Source organism: Salvelinus namaycush, chromosome 1 (assembly GCF_016432855.1).
Source record: "Salvelinus namaycush isolate Seneca chromosome 1, SaNama_1.0, whole genome shotgun sequence".
Classification (NCBI taxonomy): Eukaryota; Metazoa; Chordata; class Actinopteri; order Salmoniformes; family Salmonidae; genus Salvelinus; species Salvelinus namaycush.
The window spans coordinates 45,607,387-45,625,637 of NC_052307.1; the positions used below are offsets into that span (position 1 = coordinate 45,607,387).

Below are 18,251 nucleotides of genomic sequence, written 5' to 3' on the forward strand. Positions count from 1 at the left end.
ATTTTTTGAAACCAAAATATCACATTTACATAAGTATTCAGACCCTTTACTCAGTACTTTGTTGAAGCACCTTTAGCAGAGATTACAGCCTCGAGTCTTCTTGGGTATGACGTTACAAGCTTGACACGTGTATTTGGGGAGTTTCTCCCATTCTCTGGCGATCCAAGCTCTGTCAGATTGGATGAGGAGCGTCGCTGCACAGCTATTTTCAGGTCTCCAGAGATTTTTGATTGGGTTCTAGTCTGGGCTTTGGCTGGGCCCCACTCAAAGACATTCAGAGACTTGTCCCGACCCGAAGCCACTCCTGCGTTGTCTTGGCTGTGTGCTTAGGGTCGTTGTTCTTTTGGAAGGGGAACCTTCGCCCCAGTCTGATGTCCTGAGCGCTCTGGAGCAGGTTTTCATCAAGGATCTCTCTTTACTTTTCTCCATTCATCTTTCCCACGATCCTGACTAGTCTCCCAGTCCCTGCCGCTGAAAAACATCCCCACAGCATACTGTAATTCTCTCACCACCATGTTTCACCCTAGGGATGGTGCCAGGTTTCTTCCTGACGTGACGTTTGGCATTCAGGCCAAGGAGTTCAATATTGGTTTCATCAGACCAGAGAATCTTGTTTCTCATGGTCTGAGAGTCTTTAGTGGCCTTTTGGCAAACTCCAAGCTGGCTGTCATGTGCCTTTTACTGAGGAGTGTCTTCCATCTGGCCACTCTACCATAAACACCTAATTTGGTGTTGTTCTGCAGAGATGGTTGTCCTTCTGGAAGGTTCTCCCATCTCCACAGAGGAACTCTGGAGCTCTGTCAGAGTGACCATTGGGTTCTTGGTCACCTCCATGACCAAGGCCCTTCTCACCTGATTGCTCAGTTTGGCCGGGGGACCAGCTCTAGGAAGAGTCTTGATGGTTCCAAACTTCTTCCATTCAAGAATGAAGGAGGCCACTGTGTTCTTGGGGACCTTCGATGCTGCAGACATTTTTTGGTACCCTTCCCCAGATCTTTACCTCGGAGCTCTACGAACAATTCCTTTGACCTCATGGCTTGGTTTTTGCTCTGACATGCACTGTCAACTGTGGGACCTTATATAGACAGGTGTGTGCCTTTCCCAATCATGTCCAATCAATTGAGTTTACCACAGGTGGACTCCAATCAAGTTGTAGAAACATCTCAAGGATGATCAATGGGAACAGGATGCACCGGAGCTCAATTTCGAGTCTCATAGCAATGGGTCTGAGTACTTATATAAATAAGGTATTTCTGTTTTTATTTTTAATAAATTGGCAAACATTTCTAAAAACCTGTTTTCGCTTTGTCATTATGGGGTATTGTGTGTAGATTGATAAGGAAAAAAATAAATGTTATCCATTTTGAGTAAGGCTGTACCATATGAAAATGTGTAAAAAGTCAAGGGGTCTGAATACTTTCCGAATGCACTGTATATAAATGTGAATGCATTTGCATAAATTAACCCACCAACAGTGACTCTTGAACCGTTCAAGCTAGAGACACCAAGTCCTAACTTCAAATACTTTTATCAACTGTAACTATACTGAATAAAAATATAAATGCACCATGCAACAATTTCAACGATCTTACTGAGTTACAGTTCATATAAGGAAATCAGTCAATTTAAATAAGTTCATTATGCCCTAACCTATGGATTTCACATGACTGGGCAGTGGCGCAGCCATGGGTGGGCCTGGGAGGGCATAGGCCCACTGTGGAGCAAGGCCCAGCCAATCAGAATGAGTGTCAAAGCTAAATGCTCACTAACAGTGATGTCAACAAATGTGTGCATAAAATTTGAGAAGCTTTTTGTTCTTATGGAACATTTCTGGGATTTTACATGTTTCTTTCATATTTTTGTTCAGTGTATAAATAACCCACAAACTCTTGGCCTGCTCAAGCTAGGCACCAAACCAACTTTCACATGGTCAGGCTATCCTATCAATCAATCCTTCACAAGCTAGCATGCACACCACATTGTACTTTTCTAGTTATGTTTAACAATCCCTTTCGCGAAGTGCATTTTTTTTCCCCCATCGGATTTCTTAGAATGAAAGTTACTAAGTTTCTCTAATGTGCCAGAAGCACCTGGGTGGCCATGGAGTCCCTCTCCCCCTTTATGTCTCTCACTTTCTCCCACTGCACTCGTGTGTGTGTGTGTGTATATATATATATATATATAAGGCTTTTAAAAGTGCTATTCTCTCCTACGTAAAGTGATTAATGAGGGGAATAATGCATGTGAAGTAATGTGATATCAATTGTTTGAATTTCATTATAACAGCCCTCAATCATCTGGAAGATTGCCCCGGTCCTTCTAATGAGATCCGTTTTCCGGGCAATGGGCTCAAATGAGGGAATGACGATTTCGAATTAGCTTATTTGCTATTCATGCTCACTCTATTGCCTGCTATGTAAAAGTCATTGACCATTTAGCGATTGGCTCGCCGCGAGTGTGCGAGCCGCGGCGGGGGTATTTGTGTTTAGGGTGGGTCGGTTGAAGGGGGGGGCTTCACCTATAATAAAGAACTGAGCAATAGAAATGTCAAGTGCCTTCTGTGCAGAGGTGAATGGGACAAATAAACCTGGTTGCAGAGGGCCCCATCTTGGCATTACCATAAGAAACGGGCCAATATGGATGGAAGGCAGCCGTTCTGTGCCCTGTCATGACGCCCTTTTCGGCACAGTGATTAATGTCTTTACGATGCCACATGCAGCTCTGCTCACCCCTCTGTCAGACCTACATCCCCCACAAACCCTTGAATTCCACCACAACCCTAGTGAGAAGAAGGGGACAACCAAAGCGACGAGCCATGTTCCTTCCTAACCCCAGTGTGTAATATATGGGCATGGCGATAGAACAATCCTGTACGAAATTCCTTAAAGGGGTGCATAGTGTGTTAGTCATATACATACATACATACATACATACATACATACATACATACATACATACATACATACATACATACATACATACATACATACATACATACATACATACAGTGGGGAGAACAAGTATTTGATACACTGCCGATTTTGCAGGTTTTCCTACTTACAAAGCATGTAGAGGTCTGTAATTTTTATCATAGGTACACTTCAACTGTGAAATCCAGAAAATCACATTGTATGATTTTTCAGTAATTAATTTGCATTTTATTGCATGACATAAGTATTTGATCACCTACCAACCAGTAAGAATTCACCTGTTTGAACTCGTTACCTGTATAAAAGACACCTGTCCACCCACTCAATCAAACAGACTCCAACCTCTCCACAATGGCCAAGACCAGAGAGCTGTGTAAGGACATCAGGGATAAAATTGTAGACCTGCACAAGGCTGGGATGGGCTACAGGACAATAGGCAAGCAGCTTGGTGAGAAGGCAACAACTGTTGGCGCAATTATTAGAAAATGGAAGAAGTTCAAGATGACGGTCAATCACCCTCGGTCTGGGGATCCATGCAAGATCTCACCTCGTGGGGCATCAATGATCATGAGGAAGGTGAGGGATCAGCCCAGAACTACACGTCAGGACCTGGTCAATGACCTGAAGAGAGCTGAGACCACAGTCTCAAAGAAAACCATTAGTAACACACTACGCTGTCATGGATTAAAATCCTGCAGCGCACGCAAGGTCCCCCTGTTCAAGCCAGCGCATGTCCAGGCCCGTCTGAAGTTTGCCAATGACCATCTGGATGATCCAGAGGAGGAATGGGAGAAGGTCATGTGGTCTGATGAGACAAAAATAGAGCTTTTTGGTCTAAACTCCACTCACCGTGTTTGGAGGAAGAAGAAGGATGAGTACAACCCCAAGAACACCATCCCAACTGTGAAGCATGGAGGTGGAAACATCATTCTTTGGGGGTGCTTTTCTGCAAAGGGGACAGGACGACTGCACCGTATTGAGGGGAGGATGGAAGGGGCCATGTGTCGCCCCTTCAAGCCAGCAGCATACCACTGCTGGCTTGCTTCTGAAGCTAAGCAGGGTTGGTCCTGGTCAGTCCCTGGATGGGAGACCAGATGCTGCTGGAAGTGGTGTTGGAGGGCCAGTAGGAGGCACTCTTTCCTCTGGTCTAAACAAAGATCCCAATGCCCCAGGGCAGTGATTGGGGACACTGCTCTGTGTAGGGTGCCGTCTTTCGGATGGGACGTTAAATGGGTGTCCTGACTCTCTGAGGTCATTAAAGATCCCATGGCACTTATCGTAAGAGTAGGGGTGTTAACCCCGGTGTCCTGGCTAAATTCCCAATCTGGCCCTCAACCATCACGGTCACCTAATAATCCCCAGTTTACAATTGGCTCATTCATCCCCCTCCTCTCCCCTGTAACTATTCCCCAGGTCGTTGCTGCAAATGAGAACGTGTTCTCAGTCAACTTACCTGGTAAAATAACAGATAAATAAAATCGCGAGATCTTGGCCAACAACCTCCTTCCCTCAGTAAGAGCATTGAAGATGGGTCGTGGCTGGGTCTTCCAGAATGACAACGACCCAAAACACACAGCCAGGGCAACTAAGGAGTGGCTCAGAGGCCCATTATCAGCAACCATCACTCCTATGTTCCAATGGCACATTGTGTTGCCAAATCCAAGTTTACCATTTGAAAAGGCTAATTGATCATTAGAAAGCCCTTTTGCAATTATGTTAGCATAGCTGAAAACTGTTGTGCTGATTTAAAGAAGCAATAAAACTGTCCTTCTTTAGACTAGTTGAGCATCAGCATTCGTGGGTTCGATTACAGGCTCAAATTGGCCAGAAACAAAGAACTTGATTTTGAAACTAGTCCGTCTATTCTTGTTCTGAGAAATGAAGGCTATTCCATGCGAGAAATTGCCAAGAAACTGAAGATCTCATACAACGCTGTGTACTACTCCCTTTACAGAACAGCGCAAACTGGCTCTAACCAGAATAGAAAGAGGAGTGGGAGGCCCCGGTGCACAACTGAGCAAGAGGACAAGTACATTAGTGTCTAGTTTGAGAAACAGGCGCCTCACAAGTCCTCAACTGACAGCTTCATTAAATAGTACCCGCAAAACACCAGTCTCAACGTCAACAGTGAAGAGGCAACTCCGGGATGCTGGCCTTCTATCCAGGGTTGCAAATAAAAAGCCATATCTCAGACTGGCCAATAATAATAAAAGATTAAGATGGGCAAAAGAACACAGACACTGGACAGAGGAACTCTGCCTAGAAGGCCAGCATCCCAGAGTTGCCTGGCTCTAACCTATTCAAACTTTTGAACGATTGTGTGTATATGTGTGTGTATATACAGTTGAAGTTGGAAGTTTACGTACGTTTTTCAATCACTCCACAAATGTCTTGTTAAACTATAGTTTTGGCAAGTCGTTTAGGACATCTACTTTATGGATGACAAAAGTAATTTTTCCAACAATTGTTTACAGACAGATTATATTGGATATATGGATATATTGAAGCAACATCTCAAGACATCAGTCAAGAAGTTAAAACTTGGTCGCAAATGGGTCTTCCAAATGGACAATGACCCAAAGCATACTTCCAAAGCTGTTGCAAAATGACTTAAGGACAACAAAGTCAAGGTATTGGAGTGGCCATCACAAAGCCCTGACCTCAATCCCATAGAAAATGTGTGGTTAGAACTGAAAAACATTTTGCAAGCAAGGAGGCCTACAAACCTAACTCAGTTAAACCAGCTCTGTCAGGAGGAATAGGACAAAATTCACCCAATTTATTTTGGGAAGCTTGTGGAAGGCTACCCGACACGTTTGACCCAAGTTAAACAATTTAAAGGCAATGCTACCAAATACTAATTGAGTGCACGTAAACTTCTGACCCACTTTGAATGTGATGAAAGAAATAAAAGCTTAAATAAATCATTCTCTCTACTATTATTCTGACATTTCACGTCATTAAAATTATGTGGTGATCCTAACTAATTTTTACAAGGATTAAATGTCAGGAATTGTGAAAAACTGAGTTTAAATGTATTTGTCTAAGATGTATGTAAACTTACGACTTCAACTGTATATGTATATATATATTCAATTGCCACCTTGTAAGTACTTCCTATGTTAATAATAAGAAAATATTATTGACTTGGGAAGTACTTACAATGTGGCAATTGAATTCACTTGTTAACCTCTCTTGGGTACGTGAGACGTTAGCGTCCCACCTCTTCAACAGCCAGTGAAACTGCTGGGCGCCAAATTCAAATACAGAAATACTCATTATAAAAATTCAGAAAACAAAACATATTTTACATAGATTTAAAGATTAACTTCTTGTGAATCCAAACACAGTGTCAGATTTTTAAAAAATGCTTTACGGCGAAAGCATACCTTACGATTATTTGAGAACATAGCCCAGTAGACAAATCATTACAAACAGTAACCAGCCAAGTAGAAGAGTTACACAAGTCAGAAATAGAGATAAAATGAATCCCTTACCTTTGATGATCTTCATATGGTTGCACTCAGCAGACATTCATTTACTCAATAAATGTTCCTTTTGTTCGATAAAGTCTCTTTATATCCAAAAATCTCTGTTTTTGTTTGCGTGTTTTCTTCAGTAATCCACAGGCTCAAAACAGGCAGACAAAAAATCAAAATTGTATCCGTAAAGTTCATAGAAACATGTCAAACGATGTTTATATTCAAACCTCAGGTTGTTTTTAGCCTAAATAATCGATAATATTTCAACCGGACAATAACGTCGTCAATTTAAAAGGTAAACAAGAAACGCACTCTCTTGGTCGCGCGCATGAAAAAGCTCTGTGACACTTTAGGGTCCACTCATTCAGACTGCTCTTACTTCCTCATTTTTCAGAATACAAGCCTGAAACAATTTCTAAAGACTGTTGACATCTAGTGGAAGGCATAGAAACTGCAATTTGAGTCCTAAGTCAATGGATACTGTAATGGCATTGAATAGAAAACTACAAAACCAACAAAAAAAACGACTTCCTGAATGGATTTTTCTCAGGTTTTCGCCTGCCAAATCAGTTCTGTTATACTCACAGACACTATTTTAACAGTTTTAACAGTTTAGAGAGTTTTCTATCCAAATCTACCAGTTATATGCATATCATATCTTCTGGGCCCGAGAAGCAGGCAGTTTAATTTGGGCATGCATTTCATCCAAAATTCAGAATGCTGCCCCCTACCCTAGAGAAGTTAAGTCATAACAGAGTTCTGCCTTCCGCTACTTGTGCTACTGAATGCTAGCAGCAGGTATCTGAAATGGTAGGAAATGGATGCAAGTGTTTTGCACAACAATATTGATAGTAGACATACATGATCAGGACCTACCTACACTGTTTACTAAATTCTTCACAAATGCTAGTTTTTCCAACAACTTCATTGACTTTCCAAATGCATTTGTACAACACTGTCTCTAAACCATTCAGAAATTAATTTCCAACCTAATTCCTCTGCACAGATTAAAGCTACATTTTAATACACCCGCGTCTGAACAACAGATACGGTTAACACCCGTGGCACACGCAATCATACAGGTCGTACGAAAAGATAATGTGGGTTTGACTGCTACAAACTCTTATTCACATATAAGAGATAGTACTTAGTGGTCCTGCGTCTCCCTCATATAAATTAATCTTAAATCCAAATCCCCCTCTCTGTCTCTGGCAACCTGAACCAGCAGCTTCATTGAGAGGGCCTTATTATCTCCACTAACCATAGCCCACTCCTTGGCACTGAATAGTCAGTGCCTTTATTCCTCTCTCCTTCTGACTGGAGACCTCATAATGGCTTCATTAAAGCAGAAGTTTAATTTGGTTGACAATGGGTTTATGGCCCCGGGGTAGTCTATTGGCAGCGGGAGGAGGACTCTTTTCTCCGGCTTTTTCAGCCCGGGTTCAAGCGGGGTTGACAACGTGTCACCAAAATGTGAACAAACATGTAATTGATGTTCGGACATCAGCGGCCCCTACTCGAGAAGCCAGCCTGCTCTTTTGAGTCGAGGTGGAAGGAACGGGTGGCCGTCCGGGGTCTTTGAGAGGACTTGGCACAGGGGGGAACCGATTTCTGAATGCCTGCCCTGCTCGCTTCAAAAGAGCCACAGACCGCAAAATTCAACAAAAAAAAGGGATACGGTTTAATAAAAGAAAAAAATCCTTCCCCAGCCGTAATGATTCTGTTTGGCCTGACGTGTAATTGCTCCCCACATACAGAAGTCGAGTTGCAGACAACACATAGACTGGTGACACTCATCAGGTGGCACTCACCCTTTATGTCGGGTCAGTGGGATGTGCGATCTATTTTTGTTGCAAATTTTCACCGATGTAAAGGAAAATTGAGACGTGGAGAGGTGTATACTTTTTTGCTTCCTTTTTTAGTTAATAAGCGTACAACATTCCCTTACACTTCAAATACAAACTCCAAACCTCTCGGCCATTGAGTCATAATATTAGAAATGCACCTTTTTATATGCAGTGTGTATGAATGCAGGTGAAGTACTGGTTGATCATATTATCATCAAAAGATTTAAAGGGATGTCCGATATCGTTTTGCGCCGCTAATGACTAAATAATTCCAGACTGTGCTATTTGTGTACTTATTTGTGATAATATAGTTGCTCATTAAAAATACTGTTATGTTGAAAAACATCATTCGTCATTTAAAAATAATTTAGTTAAACTGCACGGTTTTGATTTCAAATGGAGAATAATCTTGCGCATCACGATATCTTAACCATATATCATCGAGGTCAAATATTGCCAATTCCCAACATTATCATATATCGGCCCAACACTATTGCATCCAAAACATCAAGGGCGATAACAAAGGATGTGTTATTCCCAGCCATCAGTGGTCTCGTGTGGTGTGATGATGTGTGTTGTTTGTCCAGGCGGAGATACCATCAAGAGTATCAACCAGCAGTCTGGAGCCCACGTGGAGCTGCAGAGGAACCCCCCTCCCAACACCGACCCCAATGTTCGCGTCTTCTCCATCAGAGGCACCCCGCAACAGATGGAGGTAGCATGCCAGCTCATTGACGACAAGATCGGAGTAAGTTCCCCCAATTCAAGTGCCTTTAAGTCCAAAGACTAAGTCTCGATAAGTCAACACGACTACCTATTGCCTGGCAACTTAAACTGTATTGCCTGACGACTTAAACAGAATTTTTCCACTGCTCTGTTCAAATACAAACTCCAAACTGCTCTGCTACATACTTCAGTCTGAGATGGCCGTCTTTGAAGTTGTTTGTGGAGACATCAAAATGAGGGGTGTTGGGGCCTCCCGGGTGGCGCAGTGGTCTAGGGCAGTGCTAACTGCGCCACCAGAGTCTCTGGGTTCGCGCCCAGGCTCTGTCGCAGCCGGCCGCGACCGGGAGGTCCGTGGGGCGACGCACAATTGGCATAGCGTCGTCCGGGTTAGGGAGGGTTTGGCCGGTAGGGATATCCTTGTCTCATCGCGCTCCAGCGACTCCTGTGGCGGGCCGGGCGCAGTGCGCGCTAACCAAGGGGGCCAGGTACACGGTGTTTCCTCCGACACATTGGTGCGGCTGGCTTCCGGGTTGGAGGCGCGCTGTGTTAAGAAGCAGTGCGGCTTGGTTGGGTTGTGCTTCGGAGGACGCATGGCTTTCGACCTTCGTCTCTCCCGAGCCCGTACGGGAGTTGTAGCGATGAGACAAGATAGTAATTACTAGCGATTGGATACCACGAAAAATTGGGGAGAAAATGGGATAAAATTTAAAAATAAATGAGGGGTGTTGTACCAAACAAAGTCACCAGCGAATGGATAATCTCTAACAATTCAGACTATCAAAGCCAATGGTGAATTTTCACAATGCCGCTTTACCCACGTATGTTCTTACTCTGACCCAACCCATCGGTTTCTGGGAACAATCATTGTGGAAGTACTTAGATCCAGACTCATTGCGGAGAAGAAACTAACGTTCGTGGGCGTGGCGTAGCGTTTGGATGGAGCAATGAGTTTGGGTAGCTGAAATTGGGTTTTTATTTTCGTAATGAGGCTTGCTTCCCGCTTATGGCCACCTCCGTCTTACAGAGACTGGGCTCTGTTTATCATGCATCCTTGCACTTTATTACAAATGCCAAGACACTCACCCACCATTGCACATTGTACCAAATGGTAGGTTGGACCTCCCTTTATATGCGCAGAAAGATACATTTGTATGTGTTCATCTACAAAGCCCTTTTGGGTAAACTCCCTCTTTACCTCTGTAGTCTGGTCTCCTTTACCACCAGCAGTTACCATACCCGGTCTGCTAGGTGGTTGCTACTTAAAGTCCCCAGGACCTTCACAGTATTAAGCATGACTGCCTTCTCTTCTTGTGCACAAGACGCATGGAATAGTCAACAATCCATGCTTCATCTAGATTTGTTAGTGCCACTGAATGAATTTAAAATATTGATGGAGACTCTGTTACAGAGGAGTTTAAATGCTGTTTTTAGGCTGGATCATGTTGTATGTTTTAATTATGTAATGTATTGATTGTTGCTGCCTTCTTGGCCAGGTCTCCCTTGAAAAAGAGTCTCAATGGTATTTTCCTGGTTAAATAACAAATAAAAGCTAGGCAAGGGTACCTAGGCAAATTGCTTGCAATTTCTATGTTTCATTATTAACTGTTAGTCGACTAAATAAATACCACCATGATTTAAATTAATTTTACTGTCGTTTTTTACTCTAGTTAACAATGTTGAATGTCTCGTTTTTTTCCCAGGGCTCAGGAATAGTGAGCAATGGTAGTTTTGGGTTGAGCCCTTACACTCAAAGCCCTGCAACTCATCAAAAGTAAGTCACAGTTTCTGTTCGTCCCTGTCATTTTTTGTCTACTATATGCATTTTCTTTGTGTTGCTGTCGTTCTGCCTGCTTTCTGTCTTGATCAGTTGTGGCAGTGGAGCCCAGACTTTAATGACAGGGGGATGGGGGACTGGTTATCAAACATGGCAGCCTCAAGGCCAGCAAGACCACAGTAAGTCACCTTAGCGCTACAACTTGTCTTAAGCACATCTCGTAAACATTTGGCAACGTTGTCTTGTATTTTACAATTAATATTAACTCCGCTAACATGGTGGAACCAGGCTGATCTCTATGTTCACCACTGAAACAGAATGGTCAACGCAACGATCAAGCTGGTTGCACTTGGCTAAAACGCTGCAGCAATTACTTTGTATTTATATTTTCTCAGCTTAAACATTGTTTTGAAATAATTTTACACTGTGTTTACTGTGCATTCGGAAGGTATTCAGACCCCTTCCCTTTTTCCACATTTTGTTACAGTACAGCCTTAATCTAAAATAGGTTAAATTAAATAATGTCCTCATCAATCTATACACAATACCCCAAAATGACAGTGAAAACATGTTTTACATTTTTTGTGTAAATTAATAAAAAATAAAAAAAATACCTTATTTACATACAGTTGAAGTCGTAAGTTTACATACAATTAGGTTGGAGTCATTAAAACTCCTTTTTCAACCACTCCATACCGGTTATTTCACTTATAATTCACTATCACAATTCCACTGGGTCAGAAGTTTACATGCACTAAATTGACTGTTCCTTTAAACAGCTTGGAAAGTTCCAGAAAATTATGTCATGGCTTTAGAAGCTTCTGATAGGCTAATTGGCATCATTTGAGTTAATTGGAGGTGTACCTGTGGATGTATTTCAATGCCTACCTTCAAACTCAGTGCCTCTTTGCTTGACATCATGGGAAAATCAAAAGATATCAGCCAAGACATCAGAAAAACATTGTAGACCTCCACAAGTCTGGTTCGTCCTTGGGAGCAATTTTCAAACGCCTGAAGGTACCATGTTCATCTGTACAAACAATAGTACGCAAGTATAAACACCATGGGACCACGCAGCCGTCATACCGCTCAGGAAGGAGACGCGTTCTGTCTCCTAGAGTTAAATGTACTTTAGTGCGAAAAGTGCAAATCAATCCCAGAACAGCAGCAAAGGACCTTGTGAAGAAGCTGGAGGAAACGGGTACAAAAGTATCTGTATCCACAGAACAAGTCCTATATCGACATAACATGAAAGGCCGCTCAGCAAGGAAGAAGCCACTGCTCCAAAACCGCCATAAAAAAGCCAGACAACGGTTTGCAACTGCACATGGGGACGAAGATCGTACGTTTTGGAGAAATGTCCTCTGGTCTGATGAAACAAAAATGCAACTGTTTGGCCATAATGACCATCGTTATGTTTGGAGGAAAAAGGGGAGGCTTGCAAGCCGAAGAACACCATCCCAACCATCAAGCACGGGAGTGGCAGCATCATGTTGTGGGGGTGCTTTTCTGCAGGAGGGACTGGTGCACTTTACAAAATAGATGGCATTATGAGGAAGGAAAATGATGTCTCAAGACATCAGTCAGAAGGTTCAAGCGTGGTCGTAAATGGGTCTTCCAAATGGACAATGACCCCAAGCATACTTCCAAAGTTGTGGCAAAATGGCTTAAGAACCACAAAGTCAAGGTATTGGAGTGGCCATCACAAAGCCCTAACCTCAATCCTATAGAAAATGTGTGGGCAGAACTGAAAAAGCGTGTGCGAGCAAGGAGGGGCCAAAATTCACCCAACTTATTGTGGAAAGCTTGTGGAAAGCTACCTGACACGTTTGACCCAAGTTAAACAATTTAAAGGCAACGCTACCAAATACTAATTGAGTGTATGTAAACTTCTGACCCACTGGGAATGTGATGAAAGAAATAAAAGCTGAAATAAATCATTCTCTTTACTATTATTCTGACATTTCACATTCTTAAAATAAAGTGGTTATCCTAACTGACCTAAGATAGGGAATTTTTACTATTATTAAATGTCAGGAATTGTGAAAAACTGAGTATAATGTATTTGGCTAAGATGTATGTAAACTTCCGACTTCAACTGTAAGTATTCAGACCCTTTGCTATGAGACTTGAAATTGAGCTGAGGTGCATCCTGTTTCCGTTGACCATCCTTGAGTTGTTTCTACAACTTGATTAGAGTCCACCTATGGTAAATTCAATTGATTGGATATGATTTGAAATGGCATAAACCTGTGTATATAATGTCCCACAGTTGACAGTGCATGTCAGAGCAAAAACCAAGCCATGAGGTTGAAGGAATTGTCCGTAGAGCTCCGAGACAGGATTGTGTCAAGGCACAGATCTGGGGAAGGGTACCAAAAACGTTCTGCAGCATTGAAGGTCCCCAAGAACACCATGGCCTCCTTCTTTCTTAAATGGAAGAAGTTTGGAACCACCAAGACTCTTCCTAGAGCTGGTTGCACGGCCAAACTGAGCAACCGTGGAAGAAGGGCCTTTGTCAGGGAGGTGACCAAGAACCTGAGTTCCTCTGTGGAGATTGGAGAACCTACCAGAAGGCCAACCATCTCTGTAGCACTCCACCAATCAGGCCTTTATGGTAGAGTGGCCAGACGGAAGCCACTCCTCAGTTGAAGGCACATGACAGCCCGCTTGGAGTTTGCCAAAAGGCACCTAAAGGACTCAGACCATGAGAAACAAGATTCTCTGGTCTGATGAAACCAAGATTGAACTCTTTGGCCTGAATGCCAAGCGTCATGTCTGAAGGAAACCTGGCACTATCCCTACGGTGAAGCGTGGTGGCAGCATCATGAGGTGGTGATGTTTGTCAGCGGCAAGGACTGGGAAACTAGTCAGGCTCAAGGGAAAGATGAACTGAGAAAAGTACAGAGAGACCCTTGATGAAAACCTGCTCTAGAGGGCTCAGAACGTCAGACTGGGGTGAAGGTTCACCTTTCAACAGTACAACAACCCTAAGCACACAGCCAGAACAACGCAGGAGTAGCTTCAAGACAAGTCTCTGAATGTCCTTGAGTGGCCCAGCCGGAGCCTGGACTTGAACCTGTTCAAACATCTCTGGAGAGATCTGAAAATAACTGTGCAGCGACGCTCCCCATCCAACCTGACAGAGCTTTAGAGGATCTGCAAAGAAGAATGTGAGAAACTCCCTAAATACAGGTGTGCCAAGCTTGTAGTGTCATACCAAAGAAGGATTGAGGCTGTAATCTGAATACTTATGTAAATGTAATATTTAAGTTTTTTAAATTTGTAATAAATTTGCAAAAATGTCAAAACCCTGTTTTTGCTTTGTCATTATGGTGTATTATGTGTAGATTGAGGGGGGAAAACAATTTAATCTGTTTTAGAATAAGGCCGTAACGTAACAATGTGGAAAAAGTCAAGGGGTCTGAATACTTTTTGAATGCACTGTATATGAAATAGACATGTAAAGATGGACTCTGCAACATTTTGCTCATTTCAGTGTCTTACAAATATCTCTCAAATGTAAGTTAAGACTCATAAATGCATACAAGCCGATTGTCAGAGTTCGATGTGTCCAGGATAACGGTGTCCTCTGAGTATTTGCTCATCTCGGGGTGCTCAGTAATCGGTGAAGTAGTTGTGGGAAATTGCTGCTCAAGCATCTAAAAAATCCTAAGTAACAGCGAGTAAACTATAAAAACAGACGTTGCATGCGGCTGAGTGGCATTTGATAATTTCACCGCCTCTTGCGATATGTATATTGCACGTGTCAATATCACAATTTCGATGTAAATTGGATTAATCGTGCAGTGAACCAGGTGTAGAAGGTACACATTAGCTTTCATCCACTCATCTATTTTACTTCTAAGCCAATTGAAAGGGGAGTCTACCATGGCTTGAACCAATGATGTTGGGGAAACATAAATGTGCAACAAATAACACAAAGATTGTCAAGAAATTGCCAGAAAGGCTTTTAGTTAGTCAACCGTTTCATTTAAATGTTCCTATTATTCCCAAATCAAATTACTTCTGACAGGTTTGGGCAAAAGGCTGTATCGCAAGAAAAAAAAAAGTTAGAGTCCATTTGAAATACACTGGTATTTGTTCTATATTTAATGCAATGTTATTTTATTTGGGTACAGGTCACAATGGATCCCAGGCAGGCCAGATGGACTACTCTACAGCTTGGGAGCAGTATTATAAAAAGCTAGGCAAGTGCTCTGAGACAGTAAAAACCCTGTCATACCCACATGACTTTTCGAACAATTGCAATATTTTTGCCATACATTTAGTGCAACTGCAGCAAAGCTTGAGGTTTGGCGTTTGGAGCAGTATATCTCCAGTAGTAGACATTGCAGATAACGCTGTGTTTGCAGGCCAAAAGACCCAAGCTCAGAGTATTGTCCATGACTACAGCAAAGCATGGGAGGATTATTATAAGAAACAGAGTAGTCTCATTCATTTTGTCAGTTGTCTTTAGACATAATCAAGATTGCAATTTCAATTGTGATAGCGTTATTTGATGCTGTTTTCTCGGAATGTCTATACGCTTGTGTCCCAAAAGGTCAGACATCTCAGCAGCAGAGCTCACTCCCAGAATACAGTGCAGCTATGGCAGAATATTACAGGCAGCAGGGAGCGTACCTCTGGCCGGGTGCACAGGCAACCCAGGGCCCAGATCTTCAGGTAATGTACAACACTGCCAAACTTATACTAACACTGGCTCTAAACAGCTCTCTAAACAATGGTTTCTTCCACTAATTAGGTCTCCCTCTTTATGACTCTAAACAGCTCTCTGTCTTTAAACAAGCTCTGTCTCTGAACAGCTCTGTCTCTGCCTCTAAACCACTCTGCCTCTAAACTTATGTCTCTAATCAGCTCTGTTTCTGCTTCTAAACAGCTCTCTCTGAACAGCTCTGTCTCTGCCTTCAAACAGCTCTGTTTCTGCCTCAACACAGCTCTCTCTGCCTCTTTAAAGTGCCTGCTCTGCCTATGAACAGCTCTGCCGCGAAACAGCACTTTCTCTTTATATAGACTGAGTGTACAAAACATTAAGAACACCTTCCTAACATTGAGTTGCACCTACCTCCTCCATTTTGCCCTCAGAACAGCCTCAATTCGTCGGGGCATGGACTCTACAAGGTGTCCAAAGCGTTCCACAGGGATGCTGACCCGTGTTGACTACAATGCTTCCCACAGTTGTGTCAAGTTGGCTTGATGTCCTTTGGGTGGTGGACCGTTATTGATACACACGGGAAACTGTTAAGCGTGAAAAACCCAGCAGCATTGAAGTTCTTGACACATACTACCATACCCCATTCAAAGGCACTTAAATCTTTTGTCTTACACATTCACTTATTGAATGGCACACATACACAATATTAATGTCTCATTGTATCAAGGCTTTAAAATCCTTATTTAATCTTTCTCTTCCCCTTCATCTACACTGATTGATGTGGATTTAACAAGTGACGTCAATAAGGGATCACAGCTGTTCTTAATGTTTTGTACACTCAGTGTATGTTAAAACTATTACTGGCAAGTCTTGAAGAGTTTACATGCATGTGTGTATTGGGATGTGCTCTTGCGTACATGGTAAACTACATAACATTTTCCTTTTTAAAATGTCTTCCAGGAGCATTAGAGTGGACACCCATCTAATTAAGACTTTGGAATCATTGAGACGAAAAGAGAACTATTAACAGTACTATTGACGTTTCTAAAGTATATTTTCAAAACTTTGCGTCGTACCTTTCCTTTTTGTAATGCATTCGCTGTAGAATAACTCAACCTAAAAACTGATATTTTACTTGGCAATTTTGGGATATACTCGTCTTGAGTATACTTCTTTTTTTTTTTTTATGTATGTGTCTTTGAACAAGATGTAGTATAATCTATTTTGTCTAGTTTTTGCAATAAAATGGTATTGGCTTAGCAGTCTTGAGGATTGAGTATAATGACAGTTTTGTTTTTGTGAACGATCATGTTTTAAGCATGCGTTTGCTTTTTGATTTGTGTTTTTACGTCGAACAGTTTAAATTTTGAGAGATTGAAATGTAGTGTGTGATTGTTGGAAAAAAGTTTTAATTTCTAACTAAATTCCTGGTATGGTATCTGTAATTTCTTATTCAATCATGTTATTCTTCTGTGTCATTGTTTTGTTTTCTGTTCTGGAAGGTGCGATATCTAATTTCGGTTTTGAGACACATATGCTGATGAGTTATTATTCTTACATTAGACATCCTAGTTTTAAGCCTAAGTGTAATAAATGCTTATCAAAATTATATTTTAGAGAGCTGGGATATGATGTGTTTGATTTAATCTTATGTATGTATCCTCATGTACATGGGTATTTAAGTATATTTGTTGAATAAGGATTGTTAGTGTAATATTCACACGGATGCTCTCCCAATTTGATGTATGCACTGCTAATATGGAAAATGTTGTTTTGAAATTTGATGTTGCATCTCTCACCAAGTGCAAATATAAACCCAGCATGTCTTCTGTGCTCAAGACTGCTAAGCCACTTTCATTCTACCTGTTCAAAATATTTGTTTTCATATGGCAAATGTAAAGTGTGATTTATTTATATTTTTGAACCGCCTAGCTTCCACAGTATCCCAACCAGTACACTTTGTTTCTCGCTAACATAATTGTTTTTGTGTAAGAAAGAATGTATGCTATGATTCGTTGAATGATTACTCCCTACAATTTTTTCTGATGACAAGACATACTTTAACCTATGATTTTTGTGTACATTTTTCTCATATGCACAGATAACCTTGTATTTAAAAGTCAAGTCATTTGTTTGTTTCTAGGGCAGTTGATACCATTTGGGCTATTGTAATGCACATTCCTGTTTTTAGATGTTTGCTGCCTTTTCAATGGCAAATTAGTTTAACTGTGGAGTTACCCAAAGAGCCATATCACTGGACTAACAAGTTCATCTTTCTGTAGCATACAGTTTGATTTAGATACCTTAAGTATAAAGTTTTATATGCCATAAACATGAGTAGAGACAATATATATTCTCACTTGTTTATTTCTATGCTTTCTTAGTTGTTTGACTCAGTAATTTGCCACAATTGCTTTTGTGAAAATATAGAATCTTTATTTTTGTACAGTTAAAAAGTTTATCTGTATAATGATTTGTCAATCTCCCTAACAGTTTTCTTTGTTGCTGTATACCGTGCTTCAATTAAATCTACTCTCTCAAGATTGAGTATGAATTTAATCTGATCATATTTGATTTTTTCCAGATATAGAAGGACAAATGATGATTGCATGTGGACAGCAAATGTAAAAACTAGTTTCCTGCCAGAAAAAAATACCATAAGTCTAATGTCTTTTCTGGTCTGTCATTCTTAATTTAGTCCATTAGTGAAATACATGCCCCCATCCCCTCACTTATGCAGTAAAACACATTAGCAAACAAAGTTGTAGAAGTCTGTCGACTTGCGGCCTAATCCTTTATGACTGTTGCCATCAAGCC

At 41.5% G+C, this 18,251-nt stretch overlaps 1 protein-coding gene across 6 annotated transcripts in view; it reads left to right on the top strand.

The window, feature by feature from the left end:
• The window catches only part of LOC120044705 (far upstream element-binding protein 3-like), a 79,117-nt gene extending 61,136 nt beyond the window's left edge, over positions 1–17,981 (top strand). For 5 of the 6 annotated variants that reach the window (XM_038989392.1, XM_038989399.1, XM_038989413.1 and 2 more), the window contains 6 exons: positions 8,847–9,007; positions 10,686–10,756; positions 10,853–10,938; positions 14,902–14,970; positions 15,324–15,445; positions 16,395–17,981. In XM_038989392.1, the coding sequence (XP_038845320.1) occupies positions 8,847–9,007; positions 10,686–10,756; positions 10,853–10,938; positions 14,902–14,970; positions 15,324–15,445; positions 16,395–16,403 (518 nt within the window). In that variant the 3' untranslated portion in view covers positions 16,404–17,981. Of the gene's footprint in view, positions 1–8,846; positions 9,008–10,685; positions 10,757–10,852; positions 10,939–14,901; positions 14,971–15,323; positions 15,446–16,394 lie in introns of those variants that run through there. The other variant, XM_038989420.1, reaches the window with a different exon arrangement.
• The last annotated feature ends 270 nt before the right edge of the window (positions 17,982–18,251 follow it).